This window comes from Dendrobates tinctorius, unplaced genomic scaffold (genome assembly GCF_039654945.1).
Source record: "Dendrobates tinctorius isolate UK_male_01 unplaced genomic scaffold, ASM3965494v1 ptg000134l, whole genome shotgun sequence".
In the NCBI taxonomy this organism is placed as follows: Eukaryota; Metazoa; Chordata; class Amphibia; order Anura; family Dendrobatidae; genus Dendrobates; species Dendrobates tinctorius.
In genome coordinates, this window is record NW_027361802.1 from 21,257,346 (window position 1) to 21,279,852 (window position 22,507).

Sequence of the window (22,507 nt, forward strand, 5' to 3'; positions counted from 1 at the left end):
AAGCCAATTTTGACCTTAATGACTAAGCCAAATTTTACAATTCTGGCCACTGTCACTTTATGAGGTTATAACTCTGGAACGCTTCAACGGATCCTGCTGATTCTGAGAATGTTTTTTTCGTGACATTGCACTTCATGATGACGGCAATATATTTCTTCAATTTGACGCATTTATTTGTTTAAAAAAGTGGAAAGTTGATGAAAATTTTGAAAATAGCACAATTTTCAAACTTTTAATTCTTATACCCTTAAATCAGAAAGTTATGTCAATCAAAGTAGTTAATAAATAACATTACCCACATGTCTACTTTAAATCAGTACAATTTTGGAAATACATTTTTTTTGTTAGGGAGTTAGAAGGGTTAAAAGTTGACCACCGATTTCTCATTTTTCCAACAAAATCATTTTTTGAAGTGACTTTGAGGGGTCTATATGACAGAATGTACCCAAAAGTGACACCATTCTAAAAACTGCACCCCTCAAGGTGCTCAAAACCACATTCAAGAAGTTTATTAACCCTCAACATGCTTCACAGGAACTGAAGCAATGCCGAAGAAAAAAATGAACATTTATTTATTTTTTTAACAAAAAATTAAATTTTGACCTAAACTTTTTTATTTTCACCAGGTTAACAGGAGAAAATGGACCTCAAAATTTGTTGGGCAATTTCTCCTGGATACGCCAATATCTTATTTATGGGAGAAATCTACTGTTTGGGCACATGGCAGGGCTCGGAAGGGAAGGAGCACCATTTGTCTTTTTGAATTAAAAATTTGCTGGGATAATTAGCAGACGTCATGTCGGGTTTGAAGAGACCCTGATGTGCTTAAACAGTAGAAACCCCCCACAAGTGACACCATTTTGGAAACTACACCCCTCAAAGATTTCATCCAGCGGTATAAGTGAGCATTTTCAACCCACAGGTACTACACATAATTTGATAACATTAGGTCGTCATATTGAATATGTCATTAGTATTGAGCGCAAGTGCTTGATACTCCAGTTTGCATTGGGTGCTCGGGTATGTACCGAATATCGCAGATGCTCGAGTGACATGCCCGAGTCCCTGCCTCATATGTTTTGCGGATGCTAGACACTCCAAAAAACAAGATTAAAAACACACATGTGACATGCACAAATGTGAGCAAGTCTGTTGGACAATGTTCACACCACCCACTGACCGAAACACAAACAAAAAGCACAGAATGACAGATGTGCAGAAATACCTTGCAGTAAGATATATGACAGTAGTCAGCAAGTGCTGATAAAAGGTAATAACAAATACAGGGTATTTAGTCGATACGTTTTTTTGCAAAAAAATGTATGCCAAGCTGCTCCACCTCGTCAAGGTAACCCATATTGAAGCAGTTCCTATCTAATGTATTTAAAACCTGAACATATGAACAGTGTCTAAATGAGCAGGATTAAGACAGGCGCTTTCCAGTATGGGCATGTGGTGCAAGACAGCTCCTTATGTGCATGTCACACAAGAGAGGGGTGGGGTCTCTCAAATCATGCATAAGCACAAAAAAAATGGATTAAAAACACACATGTGACATGCACAAATGTGAACAAGTCTGTTGGACAATGTTCACACCACCCTTACTGAAACACAAACAAAGAGCACAGAATGACAAATGTGCAAAAATACCTTGCAGTAAGACATATGACAGTAGTCAGCAAGTGCTGATAAAAGGTAATAACAAATAGAGGGTATTTAGTCTATATGTTTTTTTGCAAAAAAATGTATGCCAAGCGGCTCCACCTCGTCAAGGTAACCCGTATTGAAGCAGTCCCTATCTAATGCTTCAATACGGGTTACCTTGACAAGGTGGAGCAGCTTGGCATACATTTTTTTGCAAAAAAACATATCGACTAAATACCCTCTATTTGTTATTACCTTTTATCAGCACTTGCTGACTGCTGTCATATGTCTTACTGCAAGGTATTTTTGCACATTTGTCATTCTGTGCTCTTTGTGTTGTACTCTAAAAAACAGTAGGGATTTGCGATACGCCGTGCATACCCAACCACCTGCGTCACATCGTCTTTTTTTACTTTAGAAAAAACCCTATTCTAACCCCAACCCTAACCCTAACACACCCCTTGACCTAACACAACCCTAACCCCATCCATAACCCTAACACAACCCTAACCTTCCCTAACCCCAAACCTAACTCCAACCCTGACCCCAACCCTAACCCTAAGCCCAACTGCAATGAATGGAAAATATATTTTATATAGATTATCATTTTTATGTAACTAACTAAGGAGGTTACAAAGGGGGTTTGATTTACTATCTTTTTTAATTTGACCACTGTGATAGAGTCTATTACAGTGATCAAAAGAAACCAATAGGAAAATTTTCCTATTGTTGCCTGATACCGGCTGCTAGATCTTGGTTGGCACATTTTTTTTTCCCAGGAAGATGACGTCACGCTGGGGAACAGATCAGGAGGGATTGGGGGATAGCAGAGGTATCGGGAGGTGTCGGGGGACATAATTTCTCTCTCCTCTGACATGTCTATCGTGTCAGAAGAGAGAGAAATTATTGAAATAGCCAACACTTTTTGTGATCGGACTCCGTAAAGTCTAATCTTTAGCATGTTCTCTGTGGTCTCAGCTGTCCCCGGCAGCCAAGACCCCGGAGATTTTCTGACTCAGGGGTGCTATAGGCTTATTCCCATTCACCATTTTAAAACAGTGATGAGGGAATAAGTACCCTTACCAGCTGCCATTTTAATGCATATCGGTGGTCACTAAGGCGTTAAAGGAAACCTGGCACCAAATTTTTGCTATTTAATCTGAGAGCAACATGATAGTGCAGAGACCTGAAATCAGCAATGTGCCACTAACTTTGCCGGTTGCTGCAGTTTTGGTAAAATCACTTTTTTATCTGATGCATATGTAGCAGTTCTGTAAATGCTGAGCGCTGTATATACCGCACCCACCACTGATTGACAGCTTCATGTGTATACTGTGCCTAGCCAGAAAGCTGCCAATGAGGCAAACATACCTGGCTGAGATCATGCAGCCAGTGTCTGATACATGCTGTCCTTAGATTGGGCAGCATATACCAGCTGACACAGTCATGATAAGAGCTGAGCTACAGCTGTGTGAAAAACTGTTTTCCCCCTTCCTGATTTCCTATTCTTTTTCATGATTGTCACACTTAAATGTTTCAGATCACAAATAAATTTACATGTTAGACAAAAATAACACTAGTAAGAACAAAATGCAGGGCCTTGTATGAAAAAGTCATTGCCTGCTTAAAACATAAATTAACTGTGGTTTATCACATGTTTGGGAAGATGACTTCAAATTCCCTAGCCACACCCAAGCCTGATTACTGCCACACCTGTTACCAATCAAGAAATCACTTAAATAGGACCTGTCTGACAAAGTGAAGTAGACCAAAAGATATTCAAAAACTAAACATCATGCTGCGATCAAAAGAAATTCTGGAACAAATGAGAAACAAAGTAATTAAGATCTTTCAGTCTGGAAAAGGTTATAAAGCCATTTCTTAAGCTTTTGGTCATCAGAAAGTCACAGTGAGAGTCATTATCTACAAATGGCAAAAACATGGAACAGTGGTGATGGGTCGCCCTCCCAGGGCTGTGGGGTACTCGGTAGCGGGCCGGTCTCTCAGAGGGGAATGTGACAGCAGCGGTGACCCGGTCCATGGCCCTGGGCACCCATGTAAAAGGGATGAAGTTATGGAATAAAGTTTATGAGTGAATTATTTGTGACGCCACCTGTGGTGTTCGGCAATGAAGGTGTTAAGCCGACGCTGCAGACAGATCCTCTGGGACAGATGGTGGGGTGCAGCAATGATGGTGTAGCCCTCCACAGGCAGGGCTGTAGTCCCAGGGCAGAGTAGATGAAGAAAGTAGGTGTTGAGGAAGAGGGTGTAATGTTTGGCACAGAGATGTCGCAGAGCTGGAGAGTTTGCAGGAAGAAAGTAAGGACACAACAGGGTGCAGTTTCTTTACCTTTACTTTGCTTGGCAAATGCAGTCCAGATTACAGATGGCACAGGAGCTGGTTAGCCTGGAAGCAACTTAGGAATCTCTCTAGGCAGATGGGTTGTGTAGTCTCCTTCCTAGCGCTTAGTTTTAGGTACTTGCAGTACAGTGTTACACTGAAGTTCCACTTGCTTAATCTCTTTAGAACTCCCTCGTATGGCAGACAGCTGTAGCCTTTCTCTTATGGCTCACACGTCGCTGTTGTGCCTCCGAGTCTTATGTGGGAATAGAGCATTTACAGCTTCCTATTCCTCCAATTTCTGTTGCAGGAACATCAGTATCCATACAACCTTGGAGATTGGGCTCCAGATCATGCGCTATAGCTGGGAAAGAGCCTGAACTCTCTGCTCAATCTCCCAGTTCTTCTCCTCACGTCCACACACGTTGCCCTCCTCACACGAACTCCTAATTTTTCCCTTCCTGGCCCCCAGAGAGCAGCTCTTCCCCCAGTTTTGGGTTCAGAGCTCCCTCTGCTGGCCTGGAGTGGGAGCTGTGTTGTGTGTTGTATTTAACTGCCAGAGAGATCCTTTATTGCTTCCAAGCATGACATCACACTCCCTAGGAGGAAGGTAATGCCACTGTGGCGACCATACTCCTGGGGGCGCCACAGTGAACTTTCCCAGGAGTGGCCTGCTGACAAAAATTACCCCAATTGAGAAGCGATGACTCATCCAAGAGGTCACAAAAACCCCCACAACAACATCCAAAGATCTGCAGGCCTCATTTGCCTCAGTTAAAGTCAGTGTTCATGAATCCACCATAAGAAAGAGACTGGGCAAAAATGGCCAGCATGGCTGAGTTCCACGATGAAAACCACTGCTGAGCAATAAGTACATAAAAGCTCGTCTCAATTTTGCTAGAAAACATCTTGATGATCTCCAAGACTTTAGGGAGCATACTATGAGGACTGATAAAACAAAAGTTTAACTTTTTGGATGGTGTATGTCCCATTACATCTGGCAGAGAAGAAACACAGCATTTCAGAAAAGAAACATTATACCAACATTAAAATTTAGTGGTGGCAGACTGATGATCTGGGGCTGTTTTACTGCTTCATGACCTGGAAGACTTGCTGTGATAAATGGAACCATGAATTCTCATGTCTACCAAAAAATCCTGAAGGAGAATGTCCGCCCATCTGTTCCTGACCTCAAGGTTGAAGCACACTTGGGTTATGCAGTATGACAATGATCCAAAACACACCAAAAAGTCCACTGAATGGCTTAGGAAAAACAAATTTAAGACTTTGGAGTGGCCAGTCAAAATTTTGACCTTATGTGATTCAGATGCTGTGGCATCACCTTAAAAAGGTGGTTCATGCTCGGAAACCCTCCAGTGTAGCTGAATTACAACAATTCTTCAAATATGAGTGGACAAAATTTCTCCAGAGCGTTGTAAAAGAATCATTGCCAGTTATCGCAAACGCTTGATTGTACTTGTTGCTGCTAAGAGTGGCCCAACCCGTTATTAGGTTTAGGGAGCAATAACTATTTTCACACTATTGTATCTAATCCTTCAGCTGTCACTCCTCATGCTGCCTCCCAGAATCTCAGAGAAAATGCTGCTTAATTTATACCTCTTCCCTATGTTTTCTTTTATGGTGACTAAGAAGTTATCTGAATCTTTCCGGAAGGGAAAGGGGTGAATCAGGCTGGTGTAATGAGAGGAAGGTGTCCTAATTCAGCAGTAAGATAAGTTATAAAGTTCCATACACTCGACTGTACGTCTGATTTACAGAAGAACAATGTAACATTAGATTCTGTAACAATCTGTGGACAGATTTCATTTAATTTCTGTAACAGTTTTCCATAGAAAATAAACTTTGTGTTTCCTAAAATTGTACAGAAAGGACCAGCCAATTTTGCCATAGCTATAGATTTACAGATATGCCCATTTAGTTTTATAAAGAGTCCATAACGAAGACACAAATAAAAGCAGTGCACATATTTATGTTCATGTAGATCTCTAAGGCAAATTCTTTATGGTTAATTTTTTACACTGACAAGAGAAATGAAGCAAGCAACTTGTTTCTGCCGTGGACACAATTGGCAAGCACAAAGTAGAAGAAATAAATATACCTAGATAATATCCAAGCACTTTGTTTGCATTGGTTTAAATTGCGTCTCAGACACAGACCATCTGAAGAAAATGTACTAAATTGAATGTATTTGTCTCCACATAAGAGCATAGCGGAGAAGTTGGGCTTAGTGCACAAGTTTTATCATTTCCTGTTTATGTGATAATGAGATGCTTGCCTTTATAAAAAGTCTCATATTTTATATGTACAGGGAATAAAGAGAGAACCTAATGAAGTGATGGTTTAGCTCACAGAAATGTCTAATAAATTTATGGAGCAGTTTAGTAAGTGAAAACAATTATTACCGAAAAAGTCTATACAAAGTACTTTGAGTAATGTTTTAATGGTTTGTTCAAGAATAGATGCTGCCTGTTACGGATAAAACAAGCTTGTATTTATTCATCTTTTTACAGCAGAGATTTTAGCTGGCTATCTTAAGCAAATGTCCTTTAGCCTAAAGACCCCTATACACTGTTGGTTGACAGCTATTTCTCCTGAGCCTCCCATGCACACGAGCACTCAGACGAGTGCTCCTGTCTTCTCTTTGAGATTCCTATGACGGCGATTTATCTGTAGAAGAGCAAAAGGATCGTCAGTCAGACATACAGGATCCTTATCTCCCCTGATATCGTCTTTTGGGGGCAAATGGGAAGCCACAATACACATTTGACTGTCAGTCAGTCCAGTCAATTTCCTGCTTGTAATGTGTATGGGGCCTTTAGATAGTCATTTTTTCTCTGATGGCGATAAGCCACCACACAGGTGTTTGGCCGTGACTTAAGGCCCCGTCACACTTAGCGATATCGCTAGCAATATCGCTATAACGTCACTGATTTTGTGACGCAGCAGCGATATTGCTAGTGATATCGCTATGTGTGATACTTACCTCCGACCGGCTCCCCCGCTGATTATCGCTGATCGCGCAAGAATGGCCTGGGTCGTTTCTCGTTGTCATCTTCCTGCGGCGCCGACGAGCGAAGCGTGGACGCGGGCGGGAGGAGGTCATGATCGCCTTGTCTGACAGGTAAGTAGCGACCCCCGACCGCTGCTATGTCGCTGGTGAGATCTGCCTGTGTGGCAGCTCACTAGCGACCACTTAGCGATGCACCAGCGATCCATATCGTTGTCGGGATCGCTGGTGCTTCGCTAAGTGTGACAGTACCATTACTCCCCATTTCCCACTGACATGACAAGGACAATCGGGTAAATTGAGTGTGTATCTTTACGCTTAGGTTAGGAAAAGTAGTTGTCGGCCAAACCAAGCGTTCATATGTAATAATGGAATCAGGAGAAATAGCTGTTCGAAGAATTCCATTGAAGGTTTCTGGACATCTTAAGTTGCCAGAAAAATGATTTCCATCCTACAACATTAGATAGTATCCGCATCTCCATGTATATGATGAATAGTTCTGCTGTAGCTCACAGAGCCATGTCATCATCAGAGTCTAATAGGATGTAGATTATACAATGGAAGCATAGAATATAGCAGATTATGGCCTGCTTCAGATTGACCACAGACAAGCAAAATGCAGGATCATCAATAAATTGGATCATTAATGCCACCAATAAAATAATTGTTAGCAGCAGTACAATGCCATGTGCTTGCTGATAATCATATTAAAGGGAATCTGTCACCTCATTTTTGGCCTATAAGATGCGGCCACAGCCATCAGGGGCTTATCTACAGCATCACAGAATGCTGTAGATAAGACCCGATGTAACCTGAAAGAGAAGAAAAACGAGTTATATTATACTCACACGGGGGCGGTCTGGGTCCGGTTTTGGTCCGTAGGGGGTTGCGGTCCGGACCGGCGCCTCCCATCTTCTAACGATGACGTTCTCTTCTTTGCTTCCCGTCACGGCTCCTGCACCGGCGCACTGCTCTGCCCTGTTGATGGCTGAGCAGAGTCCTGCAGTGCGCAGGCGCCGGACCTCTCTTACCTTTCCCGGCGCCTGAGCACTGCCCTCAGCAGGGCAGAGCAGTGCACCTGCGCAGGAGCCGCGACGGGAAGCAAAGTAGAGGACGTCATCGCTAGAAGATGGGGGCGCCGGATCGGACCGCGACACCCTCTGGACCAGACCCGGACCGCTCCCGGGTGAGTATAATATAACTCGTTTTTCTTCTCTTTCAAGTTACATCGGGGGCTTATCTACAGCCTTACAGAATGGTGTAGATAAGCCCCTGATGGCGGTGCCGGCAGCTGATAGTTGAAAAAATAGGTGACAGATTCCCTTTAACAATCGTGTTATGTGCATAGAACATAATCGACATATCTAAACAGATCTTTAAACGACCTCAGAGCCAGGTCGGCAGGTGTGAATGTGTAGGTAGAGTAGTACCTTTTGTAGAACATCATGAACCCATCAAGTCCATCAACATGCTCTGATACTCTGATGGGCCTTTATGACACCGAGCACAGTGATGCTTACTCAGTGCTGGACAAATGACATTGCTGGCGTGAAAAATACATAACGCAAAAGCATAAATCCTTGCCTGAACAAGAACAAGGGTGAATTATGACCAAGAGATGTAGTAAGCCTCTTTATAAGATTATGGTATTTCTAGAGTAAAAATATCTCAAGTGCATTCATTTGTAAATTTGGTTCAGAAAGGAAAGACAATGGTGAAAACTGTTTAGTTTTTGTTTCTGTAAAACAGAATCTTTTCAGACTGAGAGAATCCAGAACGTCCAACAGTAGCAGTATGGATGAGATTTTTTATGGTTTTCTCAACAAGGCACATGCTATTTTGGTGAATATGGCAAGGATTTAAAGGATATAGACACTTTCAGGGCACATTTTTTTTCTTAAATTCAAGTATTTTAGGCAAAAAATAATTTTTGCTATTGGTGCCATGAAAAATTTTGCACTATTTGGCTTTTAAGGCTGTTTGTTTCCATGCACGTTACTGACTGCAGAATTAGATTAAAGGGATTACCGGTATTTAATATTGGGACAAAAGTGCGCACTTTATGTGACCATAGACTGACGAATAATGGCAACATGTGGTATGCATGCTTTCACGATTCCTAGTATTCCCCCTGTGAGGGGGCAATCATGTGACCACATATGTGATTTGAATACTTGCAGTTACATTTAATCAATTTTCTTCTGTAGACGGAAGTTCAATGAGTCTACTTGGATGTGTCTGCAGGTAGCAAATCACATACATGCTGTCAGACAGACCATTCGCTTGTACCATGAATACCAAGGAATCGTGATGGCATGCGAATCGGCAGTCTGCAGTCACATAGAATGACTGCAGACATTTGTCTGAAGCCCAAACAAACCCTTTAACTAAGAATCATTAAGCGAGCTCATTTTGCTGAGGAGTATGTAGCTCTTTTATCTCTTTTCGACTGATCAGTGGCCACAAATCACATTAAGATAGCTGGACTCCTGATTATAAATCAGTTGATAGAAGCTCAGTAAAAAAAGAAAAGGGAGTTACAAACTTTGCTAGAACTTGCAGACTGATGTATTATTAAAGGGGTTGTCCATTAAAAACAAGTTATCTCCAGATAAGTGATACCTTGTTGATAGTTGAGACACATACTGATCAGCAGAATAGTGAACTTTTATTCCCGATAGAGCACCTTTAACCCAGTTATAATGGAGCTGCAAGTTGGATGCCCAACTGCCTTCCATTCATTCTCTATGGGGCTGCTGGAAAAAGTGTAGTGCTTGTCAGCCCCATAGGTAATGGAGCAATGGTTGAGCATGTTCACTGTCACTCCATTCTAATGTGTACAAAAGTGTCCCATTCTGCCAAAAAGTATGAGTCTCAGCGATTGGACCACAACCAATCAATAAATTATCACTTATCTTGTGTATAAGCGATAATTTGATTTTTTTTTCCAAACAACCCCTTTAGCTCACTTTACAGCCAGTGCAACAAAGAGGCTATAGAGGGCAAATGACACCATTTTAATCAAGCCCAATTGGAAAAATGATTTGTCACTTATCAAAATATTTCCATTTGAAAACTAGGGTAAACACATTAATCAATCTGTTCTAGTAAAATTACAACTTCTGAATAAGGATATCCACTACTCACTAATATTACACAACCAGCTATGCCAAAGATGTCTGCATATGAAATTTGTTCTACTTTATATCCTATTCCCATAGTTTGATATTTGTTCAGTATTCTCCAAATGTAAGTAGCACTTCAGAAGAAAAGCAATTTGATGGCCACTCCCTTTTCATATGTCCTAGTAGGGCAAGTAATTGGCCGCATATTAAAAGTACAGTTGTGGCCAAAAGTATTGACACCCCTGCAATTCTGTCAGATAATACTCAGTTTTTTCCTGAAAATGATTGCAAACACAAATTCTTTGTTATTATTATCTTCATTTAATTTGTCTTAAATGAAAAAACACAAAAAGAATTGTCCTAAAGCCAAATTGGATATAATTCCACACCAAATATAATAAAGAGGGTGGACAAAAGTATTGGCACTATTCTAAAAATCTTGTGATGCTTCTCTAATTTGTGTAATTAACAGCACCTGTAACTTACCTGTGGCACCTAACAGGTGTTGGCAATAACAAAATCACACTTGCAGCCAGTTGACATGGATTAAAGTTGACTCCACCTCTGTCCTGTGTCCTTGTGTGTACCACATTGAGCATGGAGAAAAGAAAGAAGACCAAAGAACTGTCTGAGGACATGAGAAACCAAATTGTGAGGAAGCATGAGCAATCTCAAGGCTACAAGTCCATCTCCAAAGACCTGAATGTTCCTGTGTCTACCATGCACAGTGTCATCAAGAAGTTTAAAGCCCATGGCACTGTGGCTAACCTCCCTAGATGTGGACGGAAAAGAAAAATTGACAGATTTCAACGCAAGATTGTGCAGATGTTAAAGAACCTCGACTAACATCCAAACAAGTTCAAGCTGCCCTGCAGCCCGAGGGTATAACAGTGTCAACCCGTACTATCTGTCGGCATCTGAATGAAAAGGGACTGTATGGTATGAGACCCAGGAAGACCCCACTTCTTACCCCGAGACATAAAAAAGCCAGGCTGGAGTTTGCCAAAACTCACCTGAAAAAGCCTAAAACGTTTTGGAAGAATGTTCTCTGGTCAGATGAGACAAAGTAGAGCTTTTTGGGCAAAGGCATCAGCATAGAGTTTACAGGAGAAAAAAAGAGGCATTCAAAGAAAAGAACACGGTCCCTACTGTCAAACATGGCGGACGTTCCCTGATGTTTTGGGGTTGCTTTGCTGCCTCTGGCACTGGACTGCTTGACCGTGTGCATGGCATTATGAAGTCTGAAGACTACCAACAAATTTTGCAGCATAATGTAGGGCCCAGTGTGAGAAAGCTGGGTCTCCCTCAGAGGTCATGGGTCTTCCAGCAGGGCAATGACCCAAAACACACTTCAAAAAGCACTAGAAAATGGTTTGAGAGAAAGCACTGGAGACTTCTAAGGTGGCCAGCAATGAGTCCAGACCTGAATCCCATAGAACACCTGTGGAGAGATCTAAAAATGGCAGTTTGGAGAAGGCACCCTTCTAATATCAGGGACCTGGAGCAGTTTGCCAAAGAAAAATGGTCTAAAATTCCAGCAGAGCATTGTAAGAAACTCATTGATGGTTACCGGAAGCGGTTGGTCGCAGTTATTTTGGCTAAAGGTTGTGCAACCAAGTATTAGGCTGAGGGTGCCAATACTTTTGTCTGGCCCTTTTTTGGAGTTTTGTGTGAAATGATCAATGTTTTGCTTTTTGCTTCATTCTCTTTTGTGTTTTTTCATTTAAGACAAATTAAATGAAGATAATAATACCAAAGAATTTGTGTTTGCAATCATTTTCAGGAAGAAACTGAGTATTATCTGACAGAATTGCAGGGGTGTCAATACTTTTGGCCACAACTGTATATAATGTCATCAGAACCTGCCAATATTGACTGGTTAGGCCAATGGTCCAATGTGTGTGGAGCGCTAGCCAACTGATGGTTGGGAGAAATGTTGATAGTGCATATCCAGTTTCGGAATGCTGACTGCTTTGTTCTTCCGGAGATAAGTCGTTGGCCACCATCTCATAGAGAACACAGAAGTGTTTGACCTAATGAGCATCCCTGCATTTGTGAGATTCAGCTGAGATTGCCATATGATTGGCTGAAGCATTAATAGGCCGACATCCATCTAAGACCATGTTCACGTGAACGATTTTACATCAGTATTTGTAAGCCAAAATCGGAAGTGGAACAATCAGAGGAAAGGTATAATAGAAACATGTGCACCACTTCTGCATTTTTCACCACGCATAGTTTTGGCTTACAAATATTGATGTGAAACACTGGCGAAGATACTGAACATGTGAACATGGCCTTATGTTTATGGCCAGCTTTTCTGTTGAAATCAAAGTAACACCATTTGCAATGTAAGACAATTCTTGGCTATCTTTAAGTGGCTAACATATTAAAGAGTTTGTCTGTGATGAGGACACCAATTAAATATAATTTTACATGTAATAAAATGACATGCACTGTATATACTTTAGTATAAGCCAAGGCACCTAATTTTACCACAAAAAAACTGTTAAAACTTATTGTTGCAAGTATAAGCCAGGTATGCATTGTCCCTTCACCCCCATCCTGGTATGCATGGCTCTTTATCCCTATCCTTCTATGGATGGCTCCTCATCCCTATCCTGGTCTGCCAAGGATCCTCATCCCTATCCTGATTTGCATGGCTTCTCCTCTCTATTCTTGTATGCATGGCCTCCTCATCCCTATCCTTGTATGCATGTTTCCTCATCCCCATCCTGGTATGCATGGCTCTTCATCCCGATCCTGCTCTGCATGTCTCTTCATCCCTATCTTGGTATGCATGGCTCCTTTTCCCTATCTTTGTATGCATGGCTCCTCATCCCTATCCTGGTCTGCATGGCTCCTCATCCCTATCCTTGCCTGCATGACTCCTTATCCCTATCCTTGTATGCATGTTTCCTCATCTTAATCCATGTATGCATGGCTCATCATCCCTATCCTGGCCTTCATGGCTCCTTATCCCTATTCTTGTATGCATGGCTTCTTATCTCTATCCTTGTATGCATTGCTCTCCTTCCCCATCCTGGTCTGCATGGCTGCTCATCCCTATCCTTGTATGCATGTTTCCTCATCCCCATCCTGGTATGCATGGCTCTTCATCCCGATCCTGCTCTGCATGTCTCTTCATCCCTATCTTGGTATGCATGGCTCCTTTTCCCTATCTTTGTATGCATGGCTCCTCATCCCTATCCTGGTCTGCATGGCTCCTCATCCCTATCCTTGCCTGCATGACTCCTTATCCCTATCCTTGTATGCATGTTTCCTCATCTTAATCCATGTATGCATGGCTCATCATCCCTATCCTGGCCTTCATGGCTCCTTATCCCTATTCTTGTATGCATGGCTTCTTATCTCTATCCTTGTATGCATTGCTCTCCTTCCCCATCCTGGTCTGCATGGCTCCTCATCCCTATCCTGGTTTGCATGGCTTATCATCCCTATCCTTGAATGCATGGCTCCTCATCCCTATCCTTAAATGCATGGCTCCTCATCCCTATCCTTGTATGCATGGCTCCTTATCCCTATCCTGGTCTGCAATGCTCCTCATCCCTATCATTGTATGTATGGCTTCTTATCCCTATTCTTGCATACATAGCTCCTCATCCCTATCCTGGTTTGCATGGCACCTCGTCCCTATCCTGGTTTGCATGGCTCTTCATCTCTATCCTTGTATGCATGGCTCCTCATCCCTATCCTGGTATGCATGGCTCTTCATCCCTAACCTGGTCTGCTTGGCTCCTCATCCCTATCCTGGTATGAATGGCTCCTTATCCCTATCCTTGTATGCATGGCCCCCATCAAAAAACATAAAAAAAATCATACTTACCACCCCTGCTTACAAGCAGAGCACAGTTGCCAGAATACTCACTGCTCTCCATGCCGGGACTATGTGCATGGAGGACAGTGAGTATTCATTGCTGTTTAGTAGTGCGCACAGTGTCAGCTGCTGGCATTCTGCAGCAGTCGGGTGGTCACGTGTGCCCGCTACTTAAGAGAAATGAATATTCACTTCTTTCAACTCCCATGGAGTGCCTGGTAGCTGCAGGAAGTCGACGGCTGCGACTACTGTGCCCGCTATTACAGAGAAATGAATATTCACTGCCAGCGCAGTGAATATTCATTTGTCTTTAGCAGTGGGAACAGGCTTTAGCCGCAGCAGCCATCTCCTACCTCCTGAGACTGTCTGCTTTGCCGCTGCCACTCCCTCTCCATCTTCTGGGACCCTCACTTGAGTATAAGCCGAGGGGAGCATTTTCACCACAAAAAAAGTGCTGAAAAATTTGGCTTATACTCGAGTATATACGGTAATTAAAAGGGGTAAATAGGTCATAATTGTTTGATTGTGAGCAGCTAAAGAGTTGGGAGAGACGGCTGCTCACCCTATCTTTACCCCTGGGTGTGGCTCACTTTGTAAAATGAGACCTGCTTGTCTCAAACATGTCTGTGTGTATTGAGGTGTGCAGATCTCCTGGATTGAGTGCCCTTGCTAAAGGACTAGTAAGCTTGACTCTAAAGCCCCTTTCACACATAGCAGGATCGCTAGCGATATCGCTAAAGCCTCACCTATGTTGTGACGCAACAGCGATATTGGTAGCGATCTCGCTACATGTGACACTTACCTCCAACCCAGCTCCCTGCTGGATATCGCTGATCGCGCGAGAACGGGATGGTCCATTTCTCGTCGTCGGCTTCCTTCTGGCGCCGACGAGCGACTCCATGGACGCGGGCGGACGACGTCACCATCGCTGCGTCTGACAGGTAAGTATCGACCGCCAACCGCTGCTGCGTCGCTAGTGAGATCTGCCTGTTTGGCAGCTCACTAGTGACCATTTGGCGATGCACCAGCGATCCTGACTGGGTCGTATCGTTATCGGGATCGCTGGTGCATCGCTAAATGTAACGGGACCTTAAGCCAGGCAGGCTAACCAGCACTATTGTATGGACTTTTTGCTTTATGTTGTACTTTGAGACTGACAAGGTTTGTATGTGAGTTTCCTGTGAGGTGGTTTATGGGGACTGCAATAAACCAGCCTGACTTTTAAATAGAAACAGTACCTGTGATATCTCAAATCACTCCCAAGTGAGTAGCATTGTTACAATATCTATATATAATGTTTTTTACATAACTGATTATAGTATATATATTATTGTATGTCTTCATCCATTGTGCTTATGCATTGTGCCCTTGCATAATAGCCAGATATGTAACAATGCTTCCATGTTTTTGGATATAGCTAGTAGATTTCATGACACAAAAGATACAGCTTGTCATTTTTTTTTCTGTGTAGTTACCATCCCATTCTACATTTTCTAATTTGCTTTGTAACATATATCTGTTATGCTCTACGTATGAATAGACTTCATTGTAGACTCAGTTCATATGTTTGCAGTCTTACGTGTAGCTGGTAATATTGTGACAAGCTGTTCATGTTTTCCCCGCAGCACTGCAGCGAGAATGCCCACCACTGTCAATCAGACATGAACATCGTAGGAGCTTGGAAACGAGGATACACTGGAAAAAATGTTGTAGTGACTATTCTAGATGACGGCATTGAAAGAAATCATCCTGACCTGATGCAGAATTATGTAAGTTCACAAATATGATTTTACCCAGAAAATATGTGGCAGGAAAGTAATTGCAAGAAAAATCTATCTACTTGTCGCAAGCAGTGATGTGGATGAAGTAGGTGATTGTCCTACCATAATAATGTCTGTTTAATGCTACTTTGATTTATATCATGGAAGCTCCATGTACAAGTTGTGCTGTGTTAATTTACACACTCAGATCCATATACTGCAACAGTCCCCAGGAAAATCTCCAAAGTTATCAGAAGTGGTATTATCACAAAAAAGATGTCTTCTGTGTACATTAGCACATGAAGTTTCATGTCTATATCATCAGCAGCCAATTGAATATAAACACGTTATGGTCTTGAACAGTATCATGCCCACAAGAAGAAGCTATTCTGACGGCCCATGGCCCAACTATATAGAACAAGTGTATGTCTACTTATAATCATTTACTATACTATACTATACTTTTGTCACCATACACATGGCCTATAAACTCTCCAAATGAGCAAAAAAAAATTCACAGAACCCAGTTCCAACCTATGGTCCAGTATTGTGTTGCAGATGGAGTTCACCATCTGTGGCTGGCTTCCCTTGGACTCATTTGTCGCTTCCTAGACCTATGAGTGGACCTCACATCATAATCATGGAAGTCTTAAGAGACGCCCAGAAGACGCTAGCCTAAGGATGCCAGCGGCAGCAGCAAAGTCTGCCTACAAAAAAAGGACCAAATCTCTCCTAGTTTCAAATCACACTGTCATCTCAAACCTCCAAAGAATACCTTGGTCTTCTGGTGAGCCAGTCCCACCATGGTATACAACATAAGATGATTTACTAAATTTGACTTTCAGTCCATCATATGAAATCCAGTGCAGGAGTTAGGAACATAACCTCTGGCTTATTACCCTTTAGATCTACCCTTCTGAGGTCTTCCATCTTGTCAGACATAATGCTGCCAAAGACATTAGATGGCTGTTGAATGAATGATGGTTCAGTCTATCATTCAGCCGGCAGCCATCTCAGCTGGCTCTCCCATATACAATTGCTCTTGTTTGGCTAAGCGCTCCTGTGTTGTCTATGAGAGAACACGTTTGGCAGTGGCATGTCTCTGGGAGACAATACGATCAACAGTCCAAAATTGGACATGCTGGATCAATAAATTCCTTGACAATAAGTTGTACAGGGCTCTCATACATTATAGACTGTCGGCTGAACCTGAAGATATCAGAGGGTTCTGTCACCATTAGCCAAATGTGTATGAGGGCTATAGAAACAGAGGTCGTCTTTGAGGGAAAAATAGTTGATGTTTTAAAGAATAATCTGAGGCCAAAATGCCATAATGGGATCAAATTCAAGAGTGCCCTCAATAGAGGTAGAGAATGATCTCATTGGGCATTAGGTACAATTGTTTTTATCTAATATTAGTTGTAAAATTTGACAAGGATGGTGTAATTTTCATATCTGTGTAATCATTTATTATTACAAAATCTTACTATGACTGAAGAAAATTCTTTCTTCTCGCTATATCTAAGCATGTTAAATGTTTGGTCAGTTGCCGACAGCTACAGTTAACGTTACAACCACAGTCACATAAGGTTAGAAAATAAAACAAATCTTAGGTATCATTCCTGATGAGCAGTGCTTCTACTTCAGAGAACCTGGGATGGATTGCCCGTGTGAGATTTCCTATGAAGTTATGCAGCTGTTGGCCGCAGTAAATGTGTCAGCTATTTTCTACGCACTTCTCCGGAAAGTTGCCTTGTAATTGAGAATGCTGCTTTAACATGAGGGAGAAGTATTTCATTTGAGCTCACATCCATATGGGAATAGAGTGGGGAAGTGAAAATTGTGAGCAATTATGGAACAATTTTGGGTTGACTTGCAAATGAACTGTGTCAACTCCAGGTTACAAAACGCTGTGGAAATATGAATGCAAGATTAGAATAATTCACAGATTTGGTAAGCTGTTAAGTTCTATAAATCTATACAGACATATCTAATTTGTTGAATTTGAGTGACCCACTTAAAATGTATTAAAGGGCAATTTTCAAACTTCTGAAATGTTCAGTATGTATTTTTATTTCCATATGGATAAAAGGAAAACTATATGCTGTATTTAATGATATATCTGACTGAGAGAAAGAAACAGTATTAATATAATTGGGCCTGATCCATCATTCACGTTTTTTTTAGTCACTGTTTTTTTATCTTTTATCCCGTGGCATTCGTTGATGCTTTTTGTGCCCAATTCTTCAAAATGGTGCTTGTGGTTAATTAAATTTGTGCAAGGTAAAAAATTCTCTTTATTTTTGTCTTTAACTGTTTTTGCAACTATTTAGGTCAAAATATTGCACACTTTACAAAAGTGTGCAAAAATTGAGCCAAAATATTTGGCGTGAATACAATCACTCCAGAAGGGGAGGACTGGAGTTCATTTGTGACAATTGTTATCACTTTTTGAACAGTCGCAAATGCTGATTCAGGTGACAAAAGCTGTAGACCCTCAACTCCACACTCAGTGGTGAGCTAAAAAAATAAACACATATAAAATAGACTTCAAAAAATGCTCAAATGGAAAGATGAATATGGTTCAAACAGAAAAAAGCACAAAACACTAAAAACACAACTAAATAGACGTAAAAGCAACACTGAATCAGGCCCATTGTGCTTTCTACCTCTTTATCCTGGTAACATTTCTTACTTTACTGTGTAGCATTATTCATCAGTTTCTTTAGAAACATACCTGTAAAAGTCCTAAGGCCCCATAAGCTTTGAATAAAAGTCATCTAAGCCCACCCTTTTCCGCAGAATTTGGGCTTCCCAACTTATCTCCTGACAGATGATGATGGGAGAGATCCAGCCTCTTGAACTTCATCAGTTGGTGATTTTGTTCGACCATGCCGAGTGTTCCTATGTATGTTGGAGTCAGTTGAGATAGCTGTCAGACGAACAATTGAGGTCCAGTTAATTGTGGCTTCCATTCAGTTGTATTCAGGAGCTGTATCAATCTATAAATGGACTGGACCTTCAAGCAAACATGTTAGAAAACAAGGATCTTTTTTTGTCAGTATAAGGGCTCCAACTGCAATCCGATTTTCATGGGTAGACTGAATGCAAAAGGTGGATAAACTTTTTTTTTCCCACCTCCAATAAAATCGGATCACCCTCTTATCAAATTCTGATCAGAGTGTGATTAGCATAATTGGCTCAGTTTTCTCGGATGAGAGAAAAATGATCATGGGACCTTAGTCAAAAGCTTCAGGAAGACTTGATCACAAGGTGCAGGAGTACCCTCTGGCTTGTTATTAGATCTTTCATATACCCTTAGTTTTGGGCCCTAAGACACTTGCCTTGTGGTATGTATTAGTACCTCCACTAAATACATATCAGCAATGGTGCAGCATTGACAGGTACCATACCAAGTGACTCCAGCTGTGGAACTGTTATAAATCTTATAAAATGTATTCTTACTTTGCTTTTATTACTACGAGGTATTTTCACAAGCTGCTCATATCACAGGATGATAAAAGTCTCGTACAGAAGGCATTAGCTACCGTAAATCTAGATTAGGTATGATGGAGGAAGCATAGAAGAATCATCCAGGAGCTATCACTGACTTAGTAACTAGAACTCGAAAATATGTACCAAAACATGCTGAAGTGCAACTCCACGTCTGGCCAGCCTGATAAGTCTGAAAGGATCGATAATGATGGCAGGAATATATCACAGTGATAAGCTGGCTATAGACTTTAGATAGCTATCACTCTCCTTCTGCTATTAACATAAGGGCTTAGCTTGGCTGAAAATGCAGGTTATGCATTCTTTATAGGAAATACTAGTACAGAACGGTTCTTTTTTCCCCTGACATCAGCGGTCTCTCCCATTAGATTGACATGAACATTTGTAAGATCCTCGTACCTGTGGGCAGATTCAGGCTCTGTTCACAGGGCAGATCTGACTTGTATCTGTCAAGCAATCCACAGTAACTATCTGCTGCTGACCATATGAGCATAAGTCCAATTGTCATTCAATGGGGCTAATCCGCGGCTTTTCCATGCAATATACGGTACATGAAGGACAATTATAGTATGCATCTTGATTAACTACAGAGGTGAAGCACGATGCACACAGGGCAGTAACACAAAAGATATATTTTAGCTGAATTCTGAAGAATGATGCAGAAACTGAATTAGAATCATGTTCGCTTATTTCTTTCATAGATTGCATTTCACAGGAACTAACTATATCATCCTTATCTTCTGTACATAATCACCTACAAGCCAAGACATGGAATTGTCATTACTGCACAGGGACAGTCGCTAACCTAATTACATGCCCAGTGGAGCCTTATTATATATGTATGAGCCACGTGAGATGACAGTTTAATAATGATCCCATGACTTATTCATACTTTTTTCTTTTTTTGGATGTAGGATCCTTTGGCCAGCACTGATATCAATGGCAATGACTATGATCCTATGCCTCGCTATGATGCAAGCAATGAAAACAAGTAAGAAATGACATCCATCACTTAGTCCATCTCTTGCCTTATCCTATGGAATCATATGTGTAGTGGAGAAAAATATTGTTACAAGTTATCAAGTCTATATTAATCCATTCACCTCTGTCACAGCCGTTTACTAAAAGTGCATTAAGACAGTTTCAGACAGCTGTGATGAGCCACAACATCCCCCACCACCATCACCCACAGATTTAATGAACAGACGAAAACCATAGAACGATAAATTTAGCAGAATCAAGGGGGATCTTGGAGTTGTATCTATAAGGCCCCCTTCACACTTCAAGGTTGATTCCGGTACTGTAAAAAACAGCACTGGTGAGATCCATGGTCTGTGTTTGTGTGCCATCTGTATGTGACATCCATGTATCCATTTGCTCATAGTGTGTCACATCCGTGTGGCATGCATGTGCCTATATGACACGTACTGTCGCCCTGGAAAAGCAGTACAGTTAGATATTCCCAGGCGCTGGGTGCTGAATGCAGCTCTCATCATTGTCACCTGGTCTCCCTGAGATCAGCGCAACCAGGCGACAATGATGGGAGTTGTATTCAGCACCGTCTGTGTACATTGTGTGTAAAATTAAAAATTAAATAAAAAAAAATAGCGTGGGCTCCCTCGTAAATTTGATAACCAGCAGAGGGAAAACCCATGGCTAGGAGTTGATGTTACCACCATGCCGCCGTTCATCAAGATATCCAGATGTAGCAGAGATGGATTGCGACATGGGACAAATGGATTATCTTCTCGTTGGACAGGTGAGGAATATTTTTTTTTCTTTTTCTTTTATAGTAATAAATGGGAAAAAGAGGGTCAGGGAGTATTTATTTGAAATAAAGGATATATTCTTGCTGTGTGTGTATTTCAAAACTTACTATGGGATTGATAATGGGGGTGTCTTATATACACCTCTCCATTTCTAACCCCTGGGTTTGATGTCAGCTGACAATACAAAGCTGACATTAACCCCAACCCTATTACTCCATCAGGGCAAGTGGAAAGAGCTAGGCTAGTCGCCAGATTTCGCACATCTTATGGATGTACCTTTTCTGGGGCGTCTGAGGGCTGATGTTGGTAGCCTGGGAGGGGGAGTAATATCCCTAGCCCCTTCCCAGGCTATAAATATCAACTCACAGCTGTCTGTTTACCTTTTTGCGGGTTTGAATTTATAGAGGGATCCTCAGAGTATGGGCATGCTGAGTTATTTTGAGATGTTCAAAAACGATGAGTTTTCTAGTGGAAACCACATTTTGGCAGAAGTTTTTATTTCCTGAAGCGGTTTTTAAGAGTTATTTGCATCCTACTGATTGGACATGGCCTAATTTGGAGTGGATTTCATCAGAAGCTGCTTCAAAGAAGTAACATGCGGTTTCTGTTATTTGACTCACAACCCACGCAAACACTGGGAGAACATACAATCTCCTTGCAGATGTTGTAGTTGGTGGGATTTGAACCCAGGACCCCAGAGCTACAATGCTAACTACTGAGCCCCACCATGCTGCCCCATTTTTCCAACCATGCGTTTTTTTAAAACCTGAAGTGGACAAAATGCTCAAAATACTGAACACAAGAATAACAAAGTGGTTTTACACTCGAAATTAATCGGAAAAGTCTTTCAAGCATTTTTTTCAGGCTCCAAGTGTTCTTGTGCACGTACCTTTTGAGGCCATCTTGAGAAACTAAATAAAAAGGTGGCACTATTTCTCTATGAAGCAGCTATCTGCAGTTTCTTCATTACTGCAGAACTAAACAGATATTCCTTTATTCAGAAGTAAAACTACTATGTGACAACCCTAATAAAAGCTCTAATGATGGCCTTGGTACTTGTCACAAACAGATATGAGGACGAAATGAATGAATAGAGTTACTGAGTCATCATCAATTCACAGCTTAAAAAATAGCACGTGTCGAGAACGCAGCGGTGATCTACTTTTATAAGAGGACAGCGGAAGGGCTTGTAATTTACAAGTTACATATCTAAGTGGTAATAACTGCTCTTCAATAGTAAATTCACCCTTTTGGCAAGTAATTGTGAGCCAAGTGTTAATGTTTAGAATTGGGTTTTAATTCTGTTGTGCAGAAATTAAATGTATTCATCAATCGCATCAAGTTTATTTTTTATTTGAACATCAGACAGCGTGAGTCTTTTAATTGTACTTATGGCTGTGTGCCTGTGAGACAATGTTAATTTTCAGGAGCTTTGAAGTGTCAAATGTGGTCTTTCTCATAAGAATTCACGTTCCCTTCCTATGTTATT

The 22,507-nt window shown here is 41.4% G+C and overlaps 1 protein-coding gene across 3 annotated transcripts in view; it reads left to right on the plus strand.

Moving 5' to 3' along the window:
• Nucleotides 1-22,507, plus strand: part of PCSK5 (proprotein convertase subtilisin/kexin type 5) — an 810,488-nt gene that overhangs the window by 214,159 nt on the left and 573,822 nt on the right. For all 3 annotated transcript variants that reach the window (XM_073543784.1, XM_073543785.1, XM_073543786.1), the window contains exons 4-5: nt 15,602-15,745; nt 20,164-20,240. In XM_073543784.1, coding sequence (XP_073399885.1) covers nt 15,602-15,745; nt 20,164-20,240 — 221 coding nt within the window. The remainder of the gene's footprint in view (nt 1-15,601; nt 15,746-20,163; nt 20,241-22,507) is intronic.